We start from the raw sequence: 18,591 nt of genomic DNA, 5'->3' as shown, positions 1-18,591 counted from the left end.
GAAAGCAATCTAAGGAAAAGCCAACTCACTGTTTTTCTGCTTCTTTCTGTCTCTTGGTGGCTCCTTGAGGGCTTTGATGATCAGGGCAGAGGCAGAAGGCACCACCTCAATCTGCAGAAGAGATTCTCTATTAAGCCCACCCCTCTCCGAGTGCATGCCACTGCCACAGAAGGACAAGCAGCCCTGGCACAGGAGCCACCCCTCAGGGACCAGACACTGGGCTTGCTCTCCATGAACACATGGAAAGTGTCTGCCCGCTGTCTCACATGTGAAAGGCTGACGTCTAGAAGCTGTCAGTCTATACCTCTGACCCAGTCCCTGCTCGTGACAGAAAGGCCTTCCCACCACAGCTCCCCACGGGCAGCGGGACCCTTCCTCTAGAGCCCCAGAAGGTTACTGCTTCTGCTCTCCTTCAAACCAAGTACAAGCGGCACATACCTGAGCCTGTCTGTTCTGAATGGTCAGTTTCACCGTGATCCGCAGGCCCTTCCAGTCACCAGTTGCCTTGGCAATGTCATCCCCCACTTTTTTTGGAGACTGTAGAAATAAAAGCAGGTAACTACACCGTGCACAAGGAGCCACCTGAACCACCCACGCCGATGTAGCTAATGGAGGGCCCAGAGCCACCTTGGTACACAAGGCTGGATGGAGGACTCAAATCTTGTCTAGGGCTGTGAACTGCAGGATCAAGGCCAAAAGGGGCCCCAAGTCTCTTATACTAGGATAAGGGTTTTCAACCCTGGCTACCAAGAATTACTGAGGGAGCTTTAATGATACCGGGCGCCCACATCAGACCGATCCAACTCTGCTGGTCAGAACAGAGATCTGAGCATGTACTACTTTAAATTCCCCAGAGACCCTTTTTGATGCCAGCCGAACTACGGGCCAAGGAAGCAGCACAACGGTTGGCCAAAGAGAAAACGCAGTGGGGACCGGATCACTGTCTGTGAAAGAAACAGGCCGCTAGATACGCTTGCCAGGACGCTACCCCACCCCACTGTACCCAATGGCGCCGGGGTCACTCCCCCATCCAAACAAGCAGCTGCTAAGAAGCCGGCTGCCCAATGTCACTCAGCCCAAGCCCCTCCTAACCGCAGGGCCCTCACACCCCTCAGGAACCCAAACACCAAAAGCAGCAGTTAAGTAACAAAGTTCCGGCCTCGTTTTGTACACGTGACACCTCTACGGTGGCCACGGGCTCAAGGACTCGTAAGCGGGAACGGTTGTGTTTTGCACAAAGCCAAGCTCAACTCTGCTCTCACTTAGGGAAACGAACGACGGAGGAGACTTACCAGACCCAAGGGACCGATCTTGGGGGCCAGGGCAGACGTGGCGCCAACTTCACCACCGGTGCACCTCAGGTACACTGGGAGAAAGAGAGGGTTAGAGCCCCTGTGGAGGGGGCCTGAGCCGCGGCCCCCTCCCCACACCAGTCAGTGGCTCTTCCCCAAGCGGCGCCGAGCCCCTCCCCGGAGAAGCAAATGGCCCTGGTACGAGCCTTACCCTAAGGCACGCGGGCTTTGCAAGGTCGTCCGGTCCTCCCTCCCCATTTACACGTGGGGCAGCTGAGGCCCAGAAAAGAAAAGCCCTGTCCCGGCCACGCAGCGCCGGAAGGCTTCTAGGAAGCGCGTGCCTGGACCCCGGCACAAAGACATGCGGCGGGGGCCGCGGGAGGAGCGAGGCTCCATCCGCAGCCGAGGCTGCAGGTAGGGCACGCACCGACTTTAATCTCGTTGGGGTCGAACTTGGGCGGCATGCTGGAGGTGGCTGGTGTCGGATGAACCCGGATTCGGGACGACCGAAGAAAGTTGCACCTTAGCCTCCTCCTAGCCGAAAGCTGAAAGACCGGAAGCTTCCCTGATCACGCCGGAAATAGGCACGAAAAAAGCACTCTCTCGCGAGAACGGCTGGCTCCGCCCACCCTCTGAGTGACGCCCTTGTCGCCATGTTTCTTGTGGGCAGGCGCCTGAAGCTGGCTGCCGGAAAGTCAGGTACCGCGGTGAGCTGGGGCTAGGGAATCAGAAAGGGCTTTGAGGGCACTTAGCGCAAAGAGCGTTAGAGAAAAGGGGGCTTCTGAGATTGTAGGCTCTGCTGATCCCTATGTTTCATTATCTTGAGGGTCACTTCGGGGTCCCAAGCACCCAGCCCCAGAGCCCCGCCCATCCCTTGACGGGTCCGCAGCCCCACTCCAAGACCTCAAGTGTTTGGAAACTACAGGCCCCTTCTAACCCTTTGGTGATGCGTGTATTGTAGTTATCCCGACAGTCTATTCGGGTCTAAATCAGTACACCTCTTAATTCTACGATTCCGCGGAATCCAGAGTCTCAGACTTCGTTGTCCTGGTGTTCGTGACTTTTTTGAGATTCTGAGTTTTGTCCCAGCTCCTGCGTTTCGAGGAGACCGGTGCCGCGGATCAGCGATCCCGCACCCGTGACCAAGCCCTCTGAGTGACCGGCCAGCCTTAAGGTCCCCCCGGAGGGTCCGAACGTCGGGGACCTCACAGTCCACGTAGTCAGGTCCGCCACTGCCCAACCCGGCCGGGGAGGATGGGTGTGGTTCTCCCCATCTGGGTGAACCCCGGGGAGGAGAATGAATGATGGATAGAATTCGGAAAGCAGATGCAAAGAACTCATTGAAACGGAACGGGAGTCACGGTCCCTGAGGAAAAGGTTGGCAGAGCTGGGCATCAGGAAGGGGGTGAAGGAGGGCCGGTAACTGGGGAGCAGAAGGGTAAGCACTGTCACCAAGGCAGGTCGGGGAGGCCGTTCCACAGCCCTGCAGGCAAGTGGATGACCTGCATGCACGGAGCTGCTGTGCAGGCCTGGCAGCCTCCCCCAGACAGCCCACACCCCTGTGGGCAGAGACCTGTGAGCGCTACTCAGCCCGCTGAGGACCTAGGGTGTGTCTTCAACTGCTTCTCTTTTCTCCCTACCTCCTGCAGTAGTTAGTCCCCAAGTCAGTGTTTGTCACATGTAGGATTTTGTGTATGATTATGCTCCATTTATTGAGCATTTATATGCGCCACGACTGTGTTACAGGTTTCAAATACATGAAACCATTCAGTCCACACAGAGCCCAACGTTACAATTTTCAGCCGAGGAACAGGCTCAGAGGGGAACAGAGGTGACAGTTGATGGGAGGCAGATCTTGGTTTTAAACGATGCTGAATGATTGCTTTCTGTCCCATCACTGTCCTTTATCAAGCATGAATCGTTGCAGATACTGTACAGGCCCTGGCGGGGCTGCGAGTACCTGGCTTCTGAGTTCAAGACAGTGTACTTAGTGTGTGTTATTTGAGAACCCGCGTGTGTGATTTGGTTGTTGGGCAGACTGCACAGGATCAGGACTTGAAAGACTGGGGTTCCAGGCTGGTTTTGCTGTAATCCAAGGTACAGAACCGGATCACTGAGCTCAGAGGGTGTCTGTTTCTCCACTAGAAACAGGGCTGTGGTGGAAGCAAATGGAATAATAACTGAGGGTGGTGAATCTGTTCAATGGGAAGGAAAAAGTGAGATGAGGGAAAGGACAAAAGAAAGGAAAAAGATGTAATTATGTATCTATGCAGGATAGCTTAGATAACTGTACTGCTGATTTCTGCTGGTCTGTTGAAAGGAGCAGTTGATGCTTCCATTTTTTCTCTTTTCACCAAGTTTGCATGTTTATATTTGGTAATTTAAACAACTAATTTGAGAATAACATTATGTAATATAGCAACCATTGTAGAATTTCTATTATTTTCTTTAGTGAAATTCTATATTGTTTCTTTTTTTTTAATTCATATATTTGGCACAAGGTCTCACTATACAGCTCAGACTCATGGTGATCCCCCTCTTTTCAGCCTCCCTGAGATCACAAGCATGTGCCACCACACCTGGACTCAGTATCCGGCTCAGCGTGTCCGTGGGCAGGCTGGCGTGGCATGCAGTGCTGGGGGTTGAACCCCAGTTCCTGCACCTTGTATTATTTCTCATGTATCTTGGGATGTGAGTTGAGCTTCCCAGGCCATTGCTGGCTGGTTCCTCCGCTGACAGTGGCAGCATTGTTGCTGGGGCTAGGCGTGACCCCGCAGCTGGGTCTGCCAGGGAGCATCCTTGGAAGCAGCTAAGGAAATGCCCCTAAGGTGGAGGAGAGATGCGGCCCAGAACGGGAAGCGGCAGTGCCACGGCTTCACTGTGGGTCGGTGGTGAATGTGGGCCCAAGCCCAGGGCACCTCGCCCGCCTTTGTGCTCCCTCCACGCTGTCCTACTGTTTACTGTCGCATTAGCACAGCATAGAGTAGGAAGCATGCAGCGTGGGGCCCAGGGCAGTGACGGGCCAGGTGTCTAGCGCAAGAGGCGCACTGTCCAGCAGGCCAGCTGCAGGGCTGGCGGTCCTGTGCTACCTGTCCTGGGTACTGGGGCTGTCACAGATCCCTAGGTACTAAGGGCCTGGGAGATGGCTCAGGGGAATAAGCGCTTCCCTGGCAAGTGCAAGGGCCTGAGTTCAATCCCCTGTTCTGCAAAAGAAAAGAAAAGAAAAGAAAAAAAAAAAAAAAAACAGATCCCTAGCTGCTAACTTCTCTCCTGTGCCCCAAAGTCCTGAAAATCACTCTGGGAAAACGGAAGGATGCCACTCTTCTTCCGGAAGCGGAAGCCCAGTGAGGAGGCTCGGAAACGCCTGGAGTACCAGATGTGTCTGGTGAGGAGAAGTGGGTTTCCCTGCTCCTTCCCGGCTCCCTCTCTGCCCTGTGCCATAGGGCTCCGCAATGCTGTGCTCCATGCCAACTGCCTCCCCTGCCCTCTGCCAAGTGCCCGGCCCCTTCTAGCTTAGTGCACTGACCCTTACTGACTATGTTCTTTCCCCTGCTGGACCTCAGGCTTCCCTGGAGCCACTGGCCACTCACAGAATGCACTAGGGAAAGCAGCCCATGCTGGTCTCTTACTGCTTCTTAATTCCATGTTTCTTTGCCTGGTTCATCTCTAAGAATGTTTTGTTTGAACACTTAAAAGTGCTCTGGGCTGGAGGTGTAGCTCAGTGGGCGATTTCTTGCCTAGTTTACTGCTGGCTGTATCCCTAGAACCACGCAACAGGTAAGCCAACGTTCTTTTTTTCCTTAGGCAAAAGAAGCTGGAGCAGATGACATTCTTGACATCTCTAAATGTGAGCTCACAGAGGTAAACTGAGGGCCGTGTGTGGGCTATAAAATTGATCTTTCCTGTTTTCTTAGATGTCCCCAGGAGTGATGGATGTGGCCTGGGGCTTTAAAAAAACCAAGAGAAGGGTAGTGTAGGGGTAGGGGAATGGGGGAAAGAACAAATCAGGTTATATCATGTAGAAGTACAAATTCTCTATGATGAATGAGATCATTATATACACCTAAAACATAACCCATAAAAATCATTTAATTTAATTTAATTTATTTATTTATTTATTTGTGGAACCGGGAATTGAACTCTATCCCTTGTGCTTCCAGGGAAGCACTTATTCCACTGAGCCATCTCCCCGGCCCCCCATACAAATCATTTTAAAAAGAAAGAAAAAGCCAGAAGTATTGGTCGAGAGATGTTTCCTGATTACATTCTTGCTTAAAGGAACTGAAGGGCCAGGGATACAGCTCAGCGGCATAAGTGCCTGCCTGGGAAGTGTGAGGTTCTGAGTTCTATCCCTGGTACCCGAAAAAAAAAAAAAAAATTAAAGGAATTGAGATGGTCTTTTGTCTTAAACATAATCTCCACAAATCAAGAAGCCTCTTTAGAAAATGCACCCAGAAATTGCTGGGGTGCTGGGAGAGGGAGGATTCTGCAGCCCCTGACTGGGTCCTGATGGGGCAGGGTAGGGCAGCCTCGCGGCAGCGGCCAACAGAAGGCTGAGTGCATGCCCTGCGCCACTCTGCAGCTTCCCCGACAGAGTGTGCTCTCAACATCCACCCTCGCTCACCACCTGCCCGTCTCTCTCCCACCAGTGCCAGGCAGAGAGCAAATTAGAGACCGTCAGGAAATGAGGGACTGATTGCCCACTCTCTCCTCTAGATTCCATTTGGGGCCTTTGCAACATGCAGAGTTCTACAGAAGAAGGTGAGCTGAGCCCTCATATGCAGATCGGTGCACCTCTGAAACGTGCCGCGATGGCAGGGGCCCTCCTCCCCACCCAGCTACCTCCCCTCTCACTGGCTGTCGCCTGTCTGTCAGCCCACACCTGGTCTGAACATCCAGGAGAGCAGGCTGGGGTGGGGACAGCTCTACATTACTCTCTGCTCTGCCCTTCGCTGGCTTTGTGAGTCAGGCAACTTCCTCAGCTCTGACAGCTGGATTTCTTCCTCTGGGAATCGAGGCCACTCAGAGTTTATGCTCCCGGAGGTACTGGGAGAGTTAAGGAGTGGTGGAGACAAAGGATATGATGCCGGCCCCGAAGCAAATGCACTCATTTTACTGCAGCTACTCGGGGAGGAGGGGAGTGAAGGCCAGCTCAGAAGCAAAGCCCAGCTCCCGCACCTTTGGGTGCAGTAGGCTCATGTACACTAAGCGGAGCCTCTAGATGCAGACGGGTGGGAAACATTCCACAGCCACTGCGTAGTGAGCGCCCTGTCCTGCGAAGTAGTAAAGCAGCAGCTGATACCTAACAGGGTCGTGATGGGACGCAGAAGTTGAGCACCGCACCACGGGCCAGCCCTGGGCCAAGGCACTGCATCCATTAGCTTATTTAATCTTGACCTCAGAGGCAGATACTTTATCTTTTTGTTTTTCAAGATGACTCCAAGGCTGGGGGAGGTTAAGGTCAGGACACCTGGGGAGGGGTAGTTGGACACAACTGTCATCCCAGTACTCAGGAGGCTGAGGCAGGAGGATGACCACAAGTTGGAGGCTGGCCTGGGTTACATAGTAAGTTCAAGGGCAGCTAGAATGACATAGCAAGACTTTTTTTTTTTTTTTTTTTTTTTTTGTGGAACCCGGGATTGAACTCAGACCCTTGTGCTTGCTAGGGAAGCGCTTATTCCACTGAGCCATCTCCACAGCCTTTTTTTTTTTTAACTTAAAAAAAAAAAAAAAAAAAAAAAGGCTGATCTTTTCTCAAGGTGGACAGCGACCCCTGTTGCATGTCTGGCGGACAGAGATGAGAGATGCCCTGGGCACTGCAGAGCCCTGCCTCGCCTCTGGCCTTCTCTGTCTGCCCTCTTCCGCAGCCTAACTCTGCCTCTGTCTTTGCTGTCCAGGTGTTGATTGTTCATACGAACCAGCTCACCTCTCTGCTGCCCAAATCCTGCAGCCTTCTAAGCCTGGCAACCATCAAGGTACTGAGTCCCTCTATGGGATGGGGATTCCCTGTGGTCTCCTGGATGGTCACACCACTGTCTTTCGGTCTCCTCAGCCTGTGCCAGAGGAGCCCGGATGGAAGCGTCAGTCTGTGAATTGATCGGTGCTGTGTACTGAGCACCTTTGTGGGCCGTGTGCTGCATGTGGGGCAACAAACACGAGCACACGGTGGTTTACGTGACATGTGGAAAGGAAATCCTAAGGTCATGGCTGCCATGGTGCCCGAAACAGGGGAGCAGTGGTCCCAAGCAAGGACAGGAAAGTCCCCAGAGTGGCTTGTGGCCAACGTGTGAAACCCAGCAACCTGAGAAGACTCTGAATTGATTGTTTTCCCCCGCTCAGAACCGAGGCTGGGAGTAGTCAGAGTGTGCAAGATGTCACCAGTGGAGCCTTGTGAGAGTGGGGACAAGAACGTAGCTTTCAGCTCTCTGGGGGGCTCTGGCTGGCGGGAGGCTTGCTCTTTATACTTTTGGCCAACAGGCTTTGTCTGTGTCTAGAGATAAACACAGGGCTTCCTCCATGGCAAAGACGTTCTCAGCCCATGCAGTATTTTCACAATTTAAAACATATTTTTCAAGCCAAGCATGGTGGCACAGGGCTGTAATCCCAGCACTCAGAAAGCGGAGACAAGATACATAGTGAGTTCAAGGCCAGCCTGAAATATGTAGTAAGACCCCGTCTTTTTGGTTTTGTTTGGTAAAAGAGTCTTACTATGTAGTGCACCCTGGCCTTGAACTCACATAGCCCAGGCTGGCCTCAAACTCACAGAGTTCTTCCTGCCTCAGCCTCTTGAGTCCTGGGATTACAGCTGAGCACCACTACACTCGGCTGGGTTTTTCTTTCTAGCGTATGAATGCTGTTTTGCAACATATTTTTGTGTAATAGTGAAAAATAAATATTTGATCACTAAGAGAAAGAAATGGTGTAATAGTCTGGGAAAGAAAACCAGGTGATGCTGGGCATTTCTGGGGAGGGGTGGTGGCGCGGCTGGAGTGAAGCAGCCCCGTCACCTCTTGCCACTCTCAGCTGGAGCCCCAGGGTGGTCCTCGGTGGGTGGCTGACACGCGTCTTCCTTCTGCAGGTCTTGGATCTGCATGACAACCAACTAACAGCCCTTCCTGATGACATCGGGCAGCTGACAGCCCTGCAGGTGAGGCATGGGACCACCTTCTTGGCCGATGTTCAGCGGCCCTGACGCAGGCTGCACAGGCCAGCCCCGCCCTCCCGCTGCTTTGGGGCCCTCCTTATGAGCTTCTGCAGCCTCTCAGTGAAAGGCACCCAGGAGTCTGCATCTTACGGGCTCACGGCTCTCTGCGCCCCAGTGGCAGCAGCCACTGCAGTGAAGAAGTGCCCACTTTGTGGCAGCCCTGAGCCAAGGCTAGTCTGGCACACTCTCCAGGTACCTTACAGTCACCCTGCGAAGCTGGTGCTAGTGTTGTCCCCGTTCTGCAGGAAAGGAGAGGCTCTTGTAGCATTGATGGGAAAGCCACCTCCCTCCCTAGGACCCAGGAGCCCCCGGTGTGATGGTACACTCTGGTAATCCCAGCTCTCCAGAGGGGAAGCTGAGACAGGAGGATTCCTTCAACTTCAAGGCCAGCCTGGGCTACATAGAAAGCTCAGGGCCAGCCAATGACATAGTGAGACCCTATCTCAAAAATAAATAAATAAAAGCCACTAGGACCCGGAAGAGCCCTGCACACTGGTGTGTGGCTTGGGGCACCAGGCCCTGGGTTCCGTCTAGCACCGAAAAGGAAAAAGAGAAAGACAATGTGGTTGATTTGTGATCGACTTCTAAAACCTTCTGTCCTCAGTGCCTGCCTGGCAAGGCCTCTTCTTGCTGCCCAGCCCTCTGCGAAGGTCACTTCCTGGGGCCAAGTGAGGGCCTCACCCTTCATGTCTGAGCCCAGCTGTCCCTTGCGAATGTCCCCCCGCCCCCCATTTCCACTGGGCATCTCTCTCCATTGCTTATTTCCTAGGAGTTCTGATTGTGGTCTGTAGTTGTTTGCCAGAGAGGAAGGAGAAGCCGGGGCTCGCTGTACAATCACTGTGTAGCCTATGCTGGCCTTCAGCTTGCAGCAATCGCCCTGCCTCAGCCTCCTGACTGCCGGGATTACAGGCGTGCACCGCCGTGCCCGGAGATGCTGTCACATTTTGCAGAAAGCAGAGGTCCAGAGAGATGGCTGTCCCTTGCCCAAGGTCATAGAGTGGGGCACAGTAGCAAGGGTCCCCACTTTGAGACACATGCATACTTAGGTGTAGAATCTCCAGGGATGTTGTAAACACACAGCTGTGTTTATAGAATCGCTCTCTGTTGTTTCGTAACTTGGGGGATGTCTAACAAGAAGTTGTAGCCATCCTTTGGTTCATCAAATATTTATCCTCCATTATGTTTAGTGACTACTCAGCTTCCCTTCGTATCAATTTTTAATGGCCGCTCAGTGTGCCTTCACGCTGGCCTCAGTCCCTTGGCTGTGGCCGTGACCTTGGGACACCCTTTTGCCCGAGCCAGAACCGAAGCGCACTGCCTGCCCAGCCCCTGGCTCTGCTGGCCCCTTCTTCCTCCTCGTCTCTCACATGGGTGTGTAACAAGCTAGACCTTCTTCCATGGGGGGAGGGGGGACAGCCCTGTGACCCCAGCTCTCTGGGAGGCTGACAGAAGGACCACAAGTTTGGCCCAGCCTGGGCAATTTAGTGAGCTGTGGAGACCCTATTTCACCACAAGACACAAAAAGGGCTGGGGATATAGTCCAGTGCAGAGGCCCTGGGTTCAGTTTTTCGCAGGGATGGCAGGAGGAAGAAAGGCCGCTTGGTGCAGTGCCTGGGGTGCCTGGGCCTGGAACCGTCGGGGGAGCCTCAAAGTCACTGACACGCGCGTGTCATTTCCTGCTCTTTCCTAGGTGTTGAATGTGGAAAGAAACCAACTGACACATCTGCCCCGCTCCATTGGGAACCTGGCCCAGCTCCAGACCCTCAGTGTGAAAGGTGGGCAGCCAAGGTGCCCTGTACCATAACCATGGTGAGCTCAGGACTGTCCCAGCCCCCTCCATTGCGTGCCCTGCCTGGGAGCCATCAGGCACAAGGGTGACGCTGGAGCTAGGTCTGTCTGTCTCCATGGTAACCAGGGTTCCTGGGACCCCGGGAAGGGGGGGCATTGGGGGTCACAGCCAGGCTGAGACTTGGTCACTCATGTCTGTGACCACAAGTGGACTGGCAGAACGAGAGGCAGGGTGGAGCCAGCAGCTATCCCGAGTGGCACGTCACACAGCGACTGACACTAAACACTCAGTGACAAGTGCTCAGCAGGCAGAGCGCAGCAGCATCGTCCCCAGCTACAGATGAGGAAAGCGGGGCCCAGGAGGCTACGTCAGTTGTCCAGAGTCATCCAGCAGCAGCACCCATCCCAGCGCCCTGGACGGGAGGTGACACCAGGTTTAGGGGTGCTGAGCTCTGCCATTGGGGTCTCTCCAGACAACAAGCTGAAGGAGCTGCCCAATACCCTGGGGGAGCTCCGCAGCCTGCGCACCCTCGACATCAGTGAAAATGGGGTTCAGAGGCTACCACAGACGCTGGCTCACGTCCGCACACTGGAGGTCAGTGGAGTTGTTCTCTTCTGGGTCCTCCTTGTGTACCCCCCTTCCTCACGGGGTGCCCAGTCCCAGGGCCCTCGAGGTGTGATGTTTAGGAGCTCAGAGAAACCAGTGTGCGACCATGTGCAGTCATGTCACTTTGACTGCCACACATCTAGAGGGGAGAAGAGGGGTGCCACATGTGGCTCGTGGTGGGCCTAGCCAGTCTCTAAACACAGGCATATTCTCTGATAGGAAGGTTAGGATGTTAGCATCTGAATTTAGGGAGGGGGGCAGCCTCCAGCAGACCCCTGACAGAAGGCAGCCCCCTGGGGATGGTGGGCTGTGGCAGTCCTGGCCACAATGGCCTCACGTTCATCTGGAACTCCCCAAGGCCAGCCTCTTGAGCTCCCAGAGTCCTCCCCCAAGTCCTGTGAGGGAGATACTGTTGGCCCGCTTTGCAGATGAAGAAACTGAAGCACAGTTTGTGGAGCCTGCGTAAAAGCCACAAGTTACTCATGAGAGACCAGCCGTAGAGGAGCCCACGCGGCCTCAGCGCCGGTGCCGTCCAGCTCCGTACAGTACTGTGTGTGTGGTGGGCGGGGGGTTCTACACTTGATCTTAGCCAAAAGGCCGAGAAGCGATGGGCGTGGGGTTCTGAAGCCCGCTTCTGTCAGTGGTTTCCTCACAACCAGGCTGCTGAGCACGGTGTCTGGGAGCTGGACACCAAGCAGAGAGGGCCCAGTGATGTGACCACACCAGGCCCACGTGGGTTCATTTTCCTTTGCTGTCCGCAGGAAGTCCTGTGGTGACAGGGCATCCCTGTTACCAGGCTGTCCCAGTTGGCGGCCACAGTGGTAGCTTGAAATTGGCCAGTGTGACCCAGAAACTAAATGATTTTATTGAATTTTAGTTAATCTGTCGTTAACCATGTGTGCTAAGCAGCCACCATGTTAGACTGCGTGGCCCAGCACACACTGTCCCGATGATTTTTGAGACAAGGTCTTGGTGTGTAACTCAGACTGCCCTCAACTCAAAGAGATCCTCCTGCCTCAGCCCCCTGACTGCCAGGAGTACAGGTGTGCACTACCATACCCAGTAGCAGCTCGTTTTAGTGCAGCCTTCCTGTGTGACTGCTCACATCGTGGCAGCCAGGATGGAGGATCGGGGCAGGAGATTCGGCCTTCCAGGTCACCCCTCAGTGACCACCCTAACCCACCCTGCCTCCTAACCGAACACTCATCTCAGGTTAATCCACCGCCCAGAAACCCACCTCTGAAACAAGGTATAGGGGCCAGGGGACAGCCCAGTGGCATAAATGCCTGCCTGGCCAGTGCAGTGTCCTGAGTTCAATCCCTGGTACCCCCCAAAAAAAAAAAATTAGCTAGTGGTACACACCAGTAATACTGGCATTTTGGAGGCTGAGACAGGAGGATTGCTGTGAGTTCAAGGCCAGCCTGGACTACACACTAAAGCTGTATCTTGAAAAAAAACCAATACCTAAAAAAAACCCTCACCTTGGAGCATTTGAGGCCTTAAGTGACACCCCAGCTCTGAGCTGTAATGCTGTGACACTGTGTGTGACACTGATCAGCCCAAGGACACACAGTGGGACTGTGTTGGGCTGGGATTTGGATGCCATCGGAGCAGCAGTGTCCTTTGCTGCTTCCGCAGGAAAGTGTGTCCTCTGTACTGACGTAGGGACCATTGGCCACCTGTGGCCACCAAGCATGGGAGATGTGGCAGTGCAACCAAATACGCACGCCAAATGTGATGTCACTTTATTTATTCACTCGCTTATTTTTGTGTGCCTGGCAGCCCCCACCGGCTGTGCGGCTTGCCTGGGTTAATAGGCCTTCGACTCGGCTTCCTGGGCTGCGGTTTCCGCTCTCGGCCCAGCTCCCTGGCAGGTGCACATCCACCTCCAGGGTTTTCTGTATCTGATGACAGAGTTGGAGTCATGTTCCCATTGCGCTCCTCTAGGTTTCTCTCGCCCACTCACGATCTGCCCAGACACCCTGGCCCGGCGCTTGCTGCCTGCGGGCTGCATGCTCTGGAGCTGGGGCCAGGCAGCAGGAGACCAGTGGGGCCGCTTCTGATTGTGTCACCCAGTGTTGTGACCCATTTGGTAAAGGGGCCCTGTGTCTGCAGACGCTGAGCCTCGACGCCTCGGCCATGGTCTTCCCTCCACCAGAGGTGTGTGGCGCTGGCACCGAGGCCATCCAGCAGTTTCTCTGCAAAGGTAAAGGCAGGCCACTGCCCCCAAAGTCTTCAGGGGCCAGCCTGACTGCTCAGGGAACGGGCCCAAGGGGTGCTCACAGGGGAACCCAGAATCACAGACGGGGCTGTGGGTGTAGTTCACCCTGTCAGATCAGACATACGCACATAGCAGTCCTGTCCCTTGTGGAGCTCTCAGCACATATCTGAGACTCTCATATGTCCTCTGATTCATGGTGAAGGTGCCCCTGAAGCAGAGGAGTAGAAGTGGACAGTCACTTTAATAGAGGAATGACTCTAGAGTGGCTGGATCTCCTTGTGGGAAATGGCGATCCTCGGGCTTGGGTGTCGCTCCAGCTAGCGCCCTTGCCTAGCAGGTGCGAGGCCCCGGGGCCTGCTGCCAAAGCATAAAGGTTTAAAAATGAACACTGACCTCTTCCTTCAAGGGGAGACAGGTAGCCCTAATCATAAGATTGAAGTTAGATTTAATTAAAACTAAAACTTCCCGTCAACGGACTTGCCCAGGAGTGTCACATGAGAAGCTGTCCTTGTGGCCAGTAGTGTCTGAGGAAAGTGCTGCCTATCATTTTAATCAAGAGGAAAACTGCAAAGCGAGGCGTGGTGGTGCATGCTTCCAACCTCAGCACTCAGGCGGTTGGGGCAGGAGGATCACTGGGAGTTCCAGGGCAGCCTGGGCTGCATAGTGAATTCTAAACCAGTCTGGCTGCATAGTAAGATCCTGCCTTCCCACCTCCCCCCACAAAAAAAAAAAATAAAACCTGCAAAGAGATACTCCTGCATACCCACTAAAATGATCCAAATTAAACTATCAGTACCAGAGTTAGCAAGGAAAGGAAGCAACAGGAACCTTGAAAGCCCAGCTTTGCCCAGCTTTTGACAGGCTGTGCTCCTGGGCCTTACGAGGCTGAAGCAGGACACTCACTGGAGCCCTGGAGTTCAGAACAAAATGTGGGCAACGTAGGAAGACTCACCCCAGAAAACAGTGCCGGTCAGTACGCCGCTTGAGCTGAGCGTTCAGTGGACACACGGGACTGTGCCCAGCTGTGTGCCCAGAGGAAGGCTTGCGGACATAGGCCCTGCGTTCCTGGTCCCTTGAGGAATGTCTACAAGGGCAGCATGGCTAACTTGGCAGGCTGAGGCTTTGCCGTGGGTTCAAGGCCAGCCTGGGCTACCAAGTGAGACTTTGTCTTGGACCCCGCCCCCAGAGTCTGCTCGTCTGGGTCTTGAGTGGGGCTCGGTGGAATTTTCTCTCCTGCTATGTCCCAGGCCCTGGGCTCTCCCCAGCACTGTACGCACCCAGAAATAACAATAAGATAAAATCAGTTAATGGGATAGACAGCAGCGCCTATTATTATTTCAATGTCATTTTAGTGTTTCTTGTCAGCTGCCTATTTGTAGCTTTCCCCGGTGGGAAAGGTGACGTCTATCGAAATTGGAAACTCGCTTCCCTGAATACCGCCCCCCATGTTAAAGCCGCAAGTAGCCCCAAGGAAGCAGATAGTTGCAACACATGTGGAACCAAGGCTTACCGTAATATGTAAAGAGTGCCACATATCAATGATCAGAACACACTGCAACAGAAAACATTTGGGGCATGACAGTACCCAGGAGGAAACTGTCCAGGCTCTGGGGACAGCACTTCAGCCCAGCGTCCCCCCACCAAGCTGTCAGTATGGGTGGACCCCACACTTGCGCCTCTGGGCGAATTTGGCCTTTTCTGCCACCCTCACCTCAGTAGGATCCACAGGGCTGAGCTTGGGCCCTCACATAGTGACACCTGGGAGAGCACAGTGACTCAGCAGAGGGCCGGGGGTAGGGAGGACGAGCGGCAGCCTGGGTGGAGCTTGAGGGCAGCAGGTAGGCAGCTCCGGTCCCCACCTGCCTCCATGTGACTGTCCCATGTCCTGCAGAGTCTGGGCTGGAATATTACCCTCCTTCTCAGTACCTGCTGCCAGTTCTAGAGCAAGATGGAGCCGACAACGCCCGGGACAGCCCTGACGGAGTCACAGGCAGGTTCTCCAGGGAGGAGGCCGAGTGGCAGGTAAGGCCAGCCTGCCTGCTGGCACACACATACCTGTCCGTCTGTGTGCGCATGTGCCAGGGCTGCAGCCGCCGGATACCTCCATCACTCTAGAACCCACTCCTGTCCCCAGCAGGCTTCCCTGCTGGGTCGCTGTTCAGAGCCTCTGTGAGCAGTGCTCCCCTCCTCACCTTGCCCACGTCCTCAGAGACACCAGGATGCTCAGGCCTTTGGGGGTCCCCTCTTCAGAGCGTGCTGCTTGTCTTCTGCAGCACCTCACACAGAAGCACTGAAATGACACTCAGGATTTGGAGGCAGATTTCTTTTACGTCAGTGGAGACTGATCTGGGACCATTTCCAAAGCATCAGGCTCTGCTCTCCGGTGGCCTAGGACTTACATGGGACAAGCAAGCAGGAAGTACAGAGGCAGAGTGGCTTGTCCAGTGGGGCTTTTTTTTTTTTTTTTTTTTGAGATAAGGTCTCGCTTGCAGTTCAGGCTGGCCTTCAGCTTACTCTGTAGCCCAGGCTGGTCTTGAGCTCGCAACCATCCTCCTACCTCAACCTCCCAAAAGCTGAGATTACAGACATGTGCCACCACGCCCGGCTGGGGGATTGGTTTACACAATGTTCATCTTAGTGACCAGCTAGGCATCAGAGTGACCAGCCGTTTCCAAGAAACAAAAGTAGCAGGAACTGCAACCAGAACCGTTAACTGGACAACTAACAGAAGTATATGGGAGTGGGGGCCTCTTCTGCTACACTTGGAGTAATGGATTTCAGGGTGGTCCTTCCCGTAATGGTCTCTGAGAGCCTGCAGAATGCCTGTGCCTCCTTTGTGTCCGCTCCCCCAACCCTAGGCTCACAGTCAGGGGGGCCCCTGACAGCCACGGGCAGGAGAGGGCACAACAGGGCCACAGGGAGCACCAGTCACCCGCGGGTTTGGCTTTTTGTCGGCAGTGAGCTCTTTTGTTGTTGTTTTGCTTTTGAGACAGGGCCTCCCATATAGCACAGGCTGGCCTCCAACGCTGTAGACTTCCTGCCTCAACTTCCCGGTTTTGGATTATGCTTGTCCCACCACGCCTGAAAGGGCCCTGTGCCAGCGCCCAGAACAGCACGTTTCCCCCCAGTGCCCAGCAATGTGTCTTTACCCTGGGGTCCCCCGGGCCCTGTCCTCTCCCGGGCCTTTACCCCTCACCCCAGTCTGATGAATGCAGCAGTCAGGGTAGGCCAGAGTCTTCAGGAAGCCAGGGCAGCAGGGACCCTGGTGCATGTGACAGTGAGTAGTACCACGCTGTCCCTGTACCCTGACGGCCACCTTTTCTCCCCCCAGAATAGGTTCTCCGACTACGAGAAGCGGAAGGTAAGAAAACACCTCCCGCAACCCTTGCTCCTGTGTCATGCGGCCTTGGGTCACCAGGCTCTGCGTCCCTGCAGGAGCAGAAGATGCTGGAGAAACTGGAGTTCGAGCGGCGCCTAGAGCTGGGGCAGCGACAGCATGCTCAGCTGCTGCGACAGAGCCACAACCAGAAGAATGAGGTCCTGCAGACACTCCGGGAGGTGTGCACCACCTGTGGGCCAGAGGACAGCAGGGGTGGTGGTGGGATGGGAGAGCCTGGCCCAGCCATGTGCAGATCTGTGCTGTGAGGCCTGGTCAGGGAGGGGCGCAGTGGGGTGCACAGGGGACCTGCGGTCCAGTGCCTTGGCCTAGTGTCAGGCCCCACCCACTCTGACCCCAGCTCGGACCCTACTTCCTGTGGCAGGAGCAGTCCCGGCTAGAGCAGGGTCTGAGCGCGCATCAGCGCTATTTGGACGCGGAGCGGCAGCGGCTGCTGCAGCAGCTGAAAGAGGCCGAACAGGGTGTTGCCAGCCGGATCCAGAAGCTGCTGCAGGAGAACCGGAGGTCAGTGTCTGGCAGGCCCGGCCCACAGGAGGCTCTTGCAGGGCCCAGATGCAGGCCACCTCCTCCTGTTCCCTCCTCCCACCGCTGGATCACTTGAGATCTCTGACCTAATAGCCCCTTGCCCTGCAGTCAGCCCTTCACCCTAGAGTGACATTTAGCTTAACAAATTCTGTTCTAGGTAGGAAAGACTAAGAGCAGGTCTTGATAGAGCTAGGAAGGAAGGGGCCATGCTGAGATCTCAGGAAGCCTGAGAACTCCAAGTGAGGGATTTCTTAGGTTTCTTACAGGAAGATTCCAAAAATGGGCGCCAGCTCCATCCCCTGCTGCCTCAGGCTTCCTTCTTTCTGTCCCTGGGTTATCGGATCCTCATCCACCTGTCAAGAGTACCTGACTGAGTCCAAGACAGTGAGTGTGTTTTTTTAGGTGCTGCTTTTGTTTTTGAGACAAGGCTTTGCTATGTGGCCCAGGCTGGCCTCAGACACACAACAATCCTCCTGCCTCAGCCTCCTGAGTGCTGGGATTGCAGGTGTGCACTGTCACACCTGGCTATGAGGGTGACAGTGCCAAAGCACCTTGAGTTTATTTTCGTGTTCACTCTTTACAGAAGGCCCACACAGTTTGTTTGTTTATTTTTATCCCTATTTCGGGTTGGGGAAACCTGGGACTTGGAGCACCTTAGTGGCCAGAAGGCATGAGGTCCCAGGCTGTCCCAGATGTCCCCACCCAGCCACAGCCAGTGCAGGGAGGTGAGTGGCTCTGCTGCTCACAGGTGACCACAGGGACCTTCTCTGATTTTCTCCACAGGCAAAAACAAAGTTCTGAGATTCTGAAGTCACTGGAAAATGAACGGTGAGAGTCCCTTGGGATGCAGTCTGGGAGCATGATGGGAAGTTTCCCAGAAGCCCACTCAGAGAATATGGAGTTAGAAAGAGCCAGTGCAAAGCACGTACACGTAGAGAAATCGTCAGGCGTGAACAAGGCTGGATGGACACCGTGTGTTGTTTCTTATATAAAAAATTAGAAAAAATTGCCACACATGACGGCATACTGTGGTCCCAGCACTTGGGAGGCTAAGGTAGCAGGAGTGCCACACGTTGGAGGCCAGCTCGGGCTACATAGAGACATCTTGTTCCCCGTCCCCCGAAGAAGGAAACCCACATTTATGGAAAGAAAAATAGCAGTGCATTTATCCCTTGGCATGTGAAGGGGGTTTGTTCAAGAATATCCTGTGGATACCAAAACCCACAGACATTCAAGGCCCCAAAGTTAAAAAGGTCAAGTATTTGCACATAACCTATGCACATCTGCCTGCCAGCTCTAAATCACATCTAGGGTCTTGTTTTGTTTTCTGAGGGTCTCACAGTTGAGGCTGGCCTCAAATTCACAGTGATCTTCCTGTCTCAGCCTCTCAGGGCTGCCGTGACAGGAATACATTTTCAGTTATAATTGTGGCTATAGTTCCATGGCAGAAAAAGTCATTATCTGTACTAGTTAGAAAGTGCTGTACTCAGGGGCCGGGGAGATGGCTCCGTGGAATAAGTGCTTCCCTGGCAAGCACAAGGGCCTGAGTTCAAGCCC

General features: G+C 54.3%; 1 protein-coding gene and 1 long non-coding RNA gene across 11 annotated transcripts in view; one reads left to right on the top strand and one right to left on the bottom strand.

Moving 5' to 3' along the window:
- Positions 1-497: 497 nt before the first annotated feature.
- On the bottom strand, positions 498-1,863 carry LOC111812715. The gene is made up of 3 exons (XR_002818135.1): positions 1,720-1,863; positions 1,293-1,366; positions 498-537 (listed from the first exon to the last, which is right to left on the bottom strand). It is a non-coding gene; the product is annotated as an uncharacterized LOC111812715 (long non-coding RNA).
- Positions 1,864-1,938: 75 nt separating this feature from the next.
- The window catches only part of Lrsam1 (leucine rich repeat and sterile alpha motif containing 1), a 31,431-nt gene continuing 14,778 nt past the window's right edge, over positions 1,939-18,591 (top strand). The window contains exons 1-16 of one of the 10 annotated variants that reach the window (XM_023701644.1): positions 1,957-1,991; positions 2,382-2,516; positions 3,330-3,389; positions 4,574-4,677; positions 5,097-5,153; positions 6,009-6,053; positions 7,190-7,267; positions 8,371-8,439; positions 10,187-10,271; positions 10,758-10,879; positions 13,007-13,097; positions 15,004-15,134; positions 16,444-16,473; positions 16,548-16,670; positions 16,874-17,013; positions 17,818-17,862. In XM_023701644.1, the coding sequence (XP_023557412.1) occupies positions 4,606-4,677; positions 5,097-5,153; positions 6,009-6,053; positions 7,190-7,267; positions 8,371-8,439; positions 10,187-10,271; positions 10,758-10,879; positions 13,007-13,097; positions 15,004-15,134; positions 16,444-16,473; positions 16,548-16,670; positions 16,874-17,013; positions 17,818-17,862 (1,088 nt within the window). In that variant the 5' untranslated portion in view covers positions 1,957-1,991; positions 2,382-2,516; positions 3,330-3,389; positions 4,574-4,605. The other 9 variants (XM_023701641.1, XM_023701642.1, XM_023701647.1 and 6 more) reach the window with 9 other exon arrangements.

Source organism: Octodon degus, unplaced genomic scaffold, assembly GCF_000260255.1.
Source record: "Octodon degus isolate 3935 unplaced genomic scaffold, OctDeg1.0 scaffold00138, whole genome shotgun sequence".
NCBI lineage: Eukaryota > Metazoa > Chordata > Mammalia > Rodentia > Octodontidae > Octodon > Octodon degus.
The sequence above is the reverse complement of the archived record's forward strand: the minus strand, read 5'-3'. Positions and strand labels throughout refer to the sequence as shown.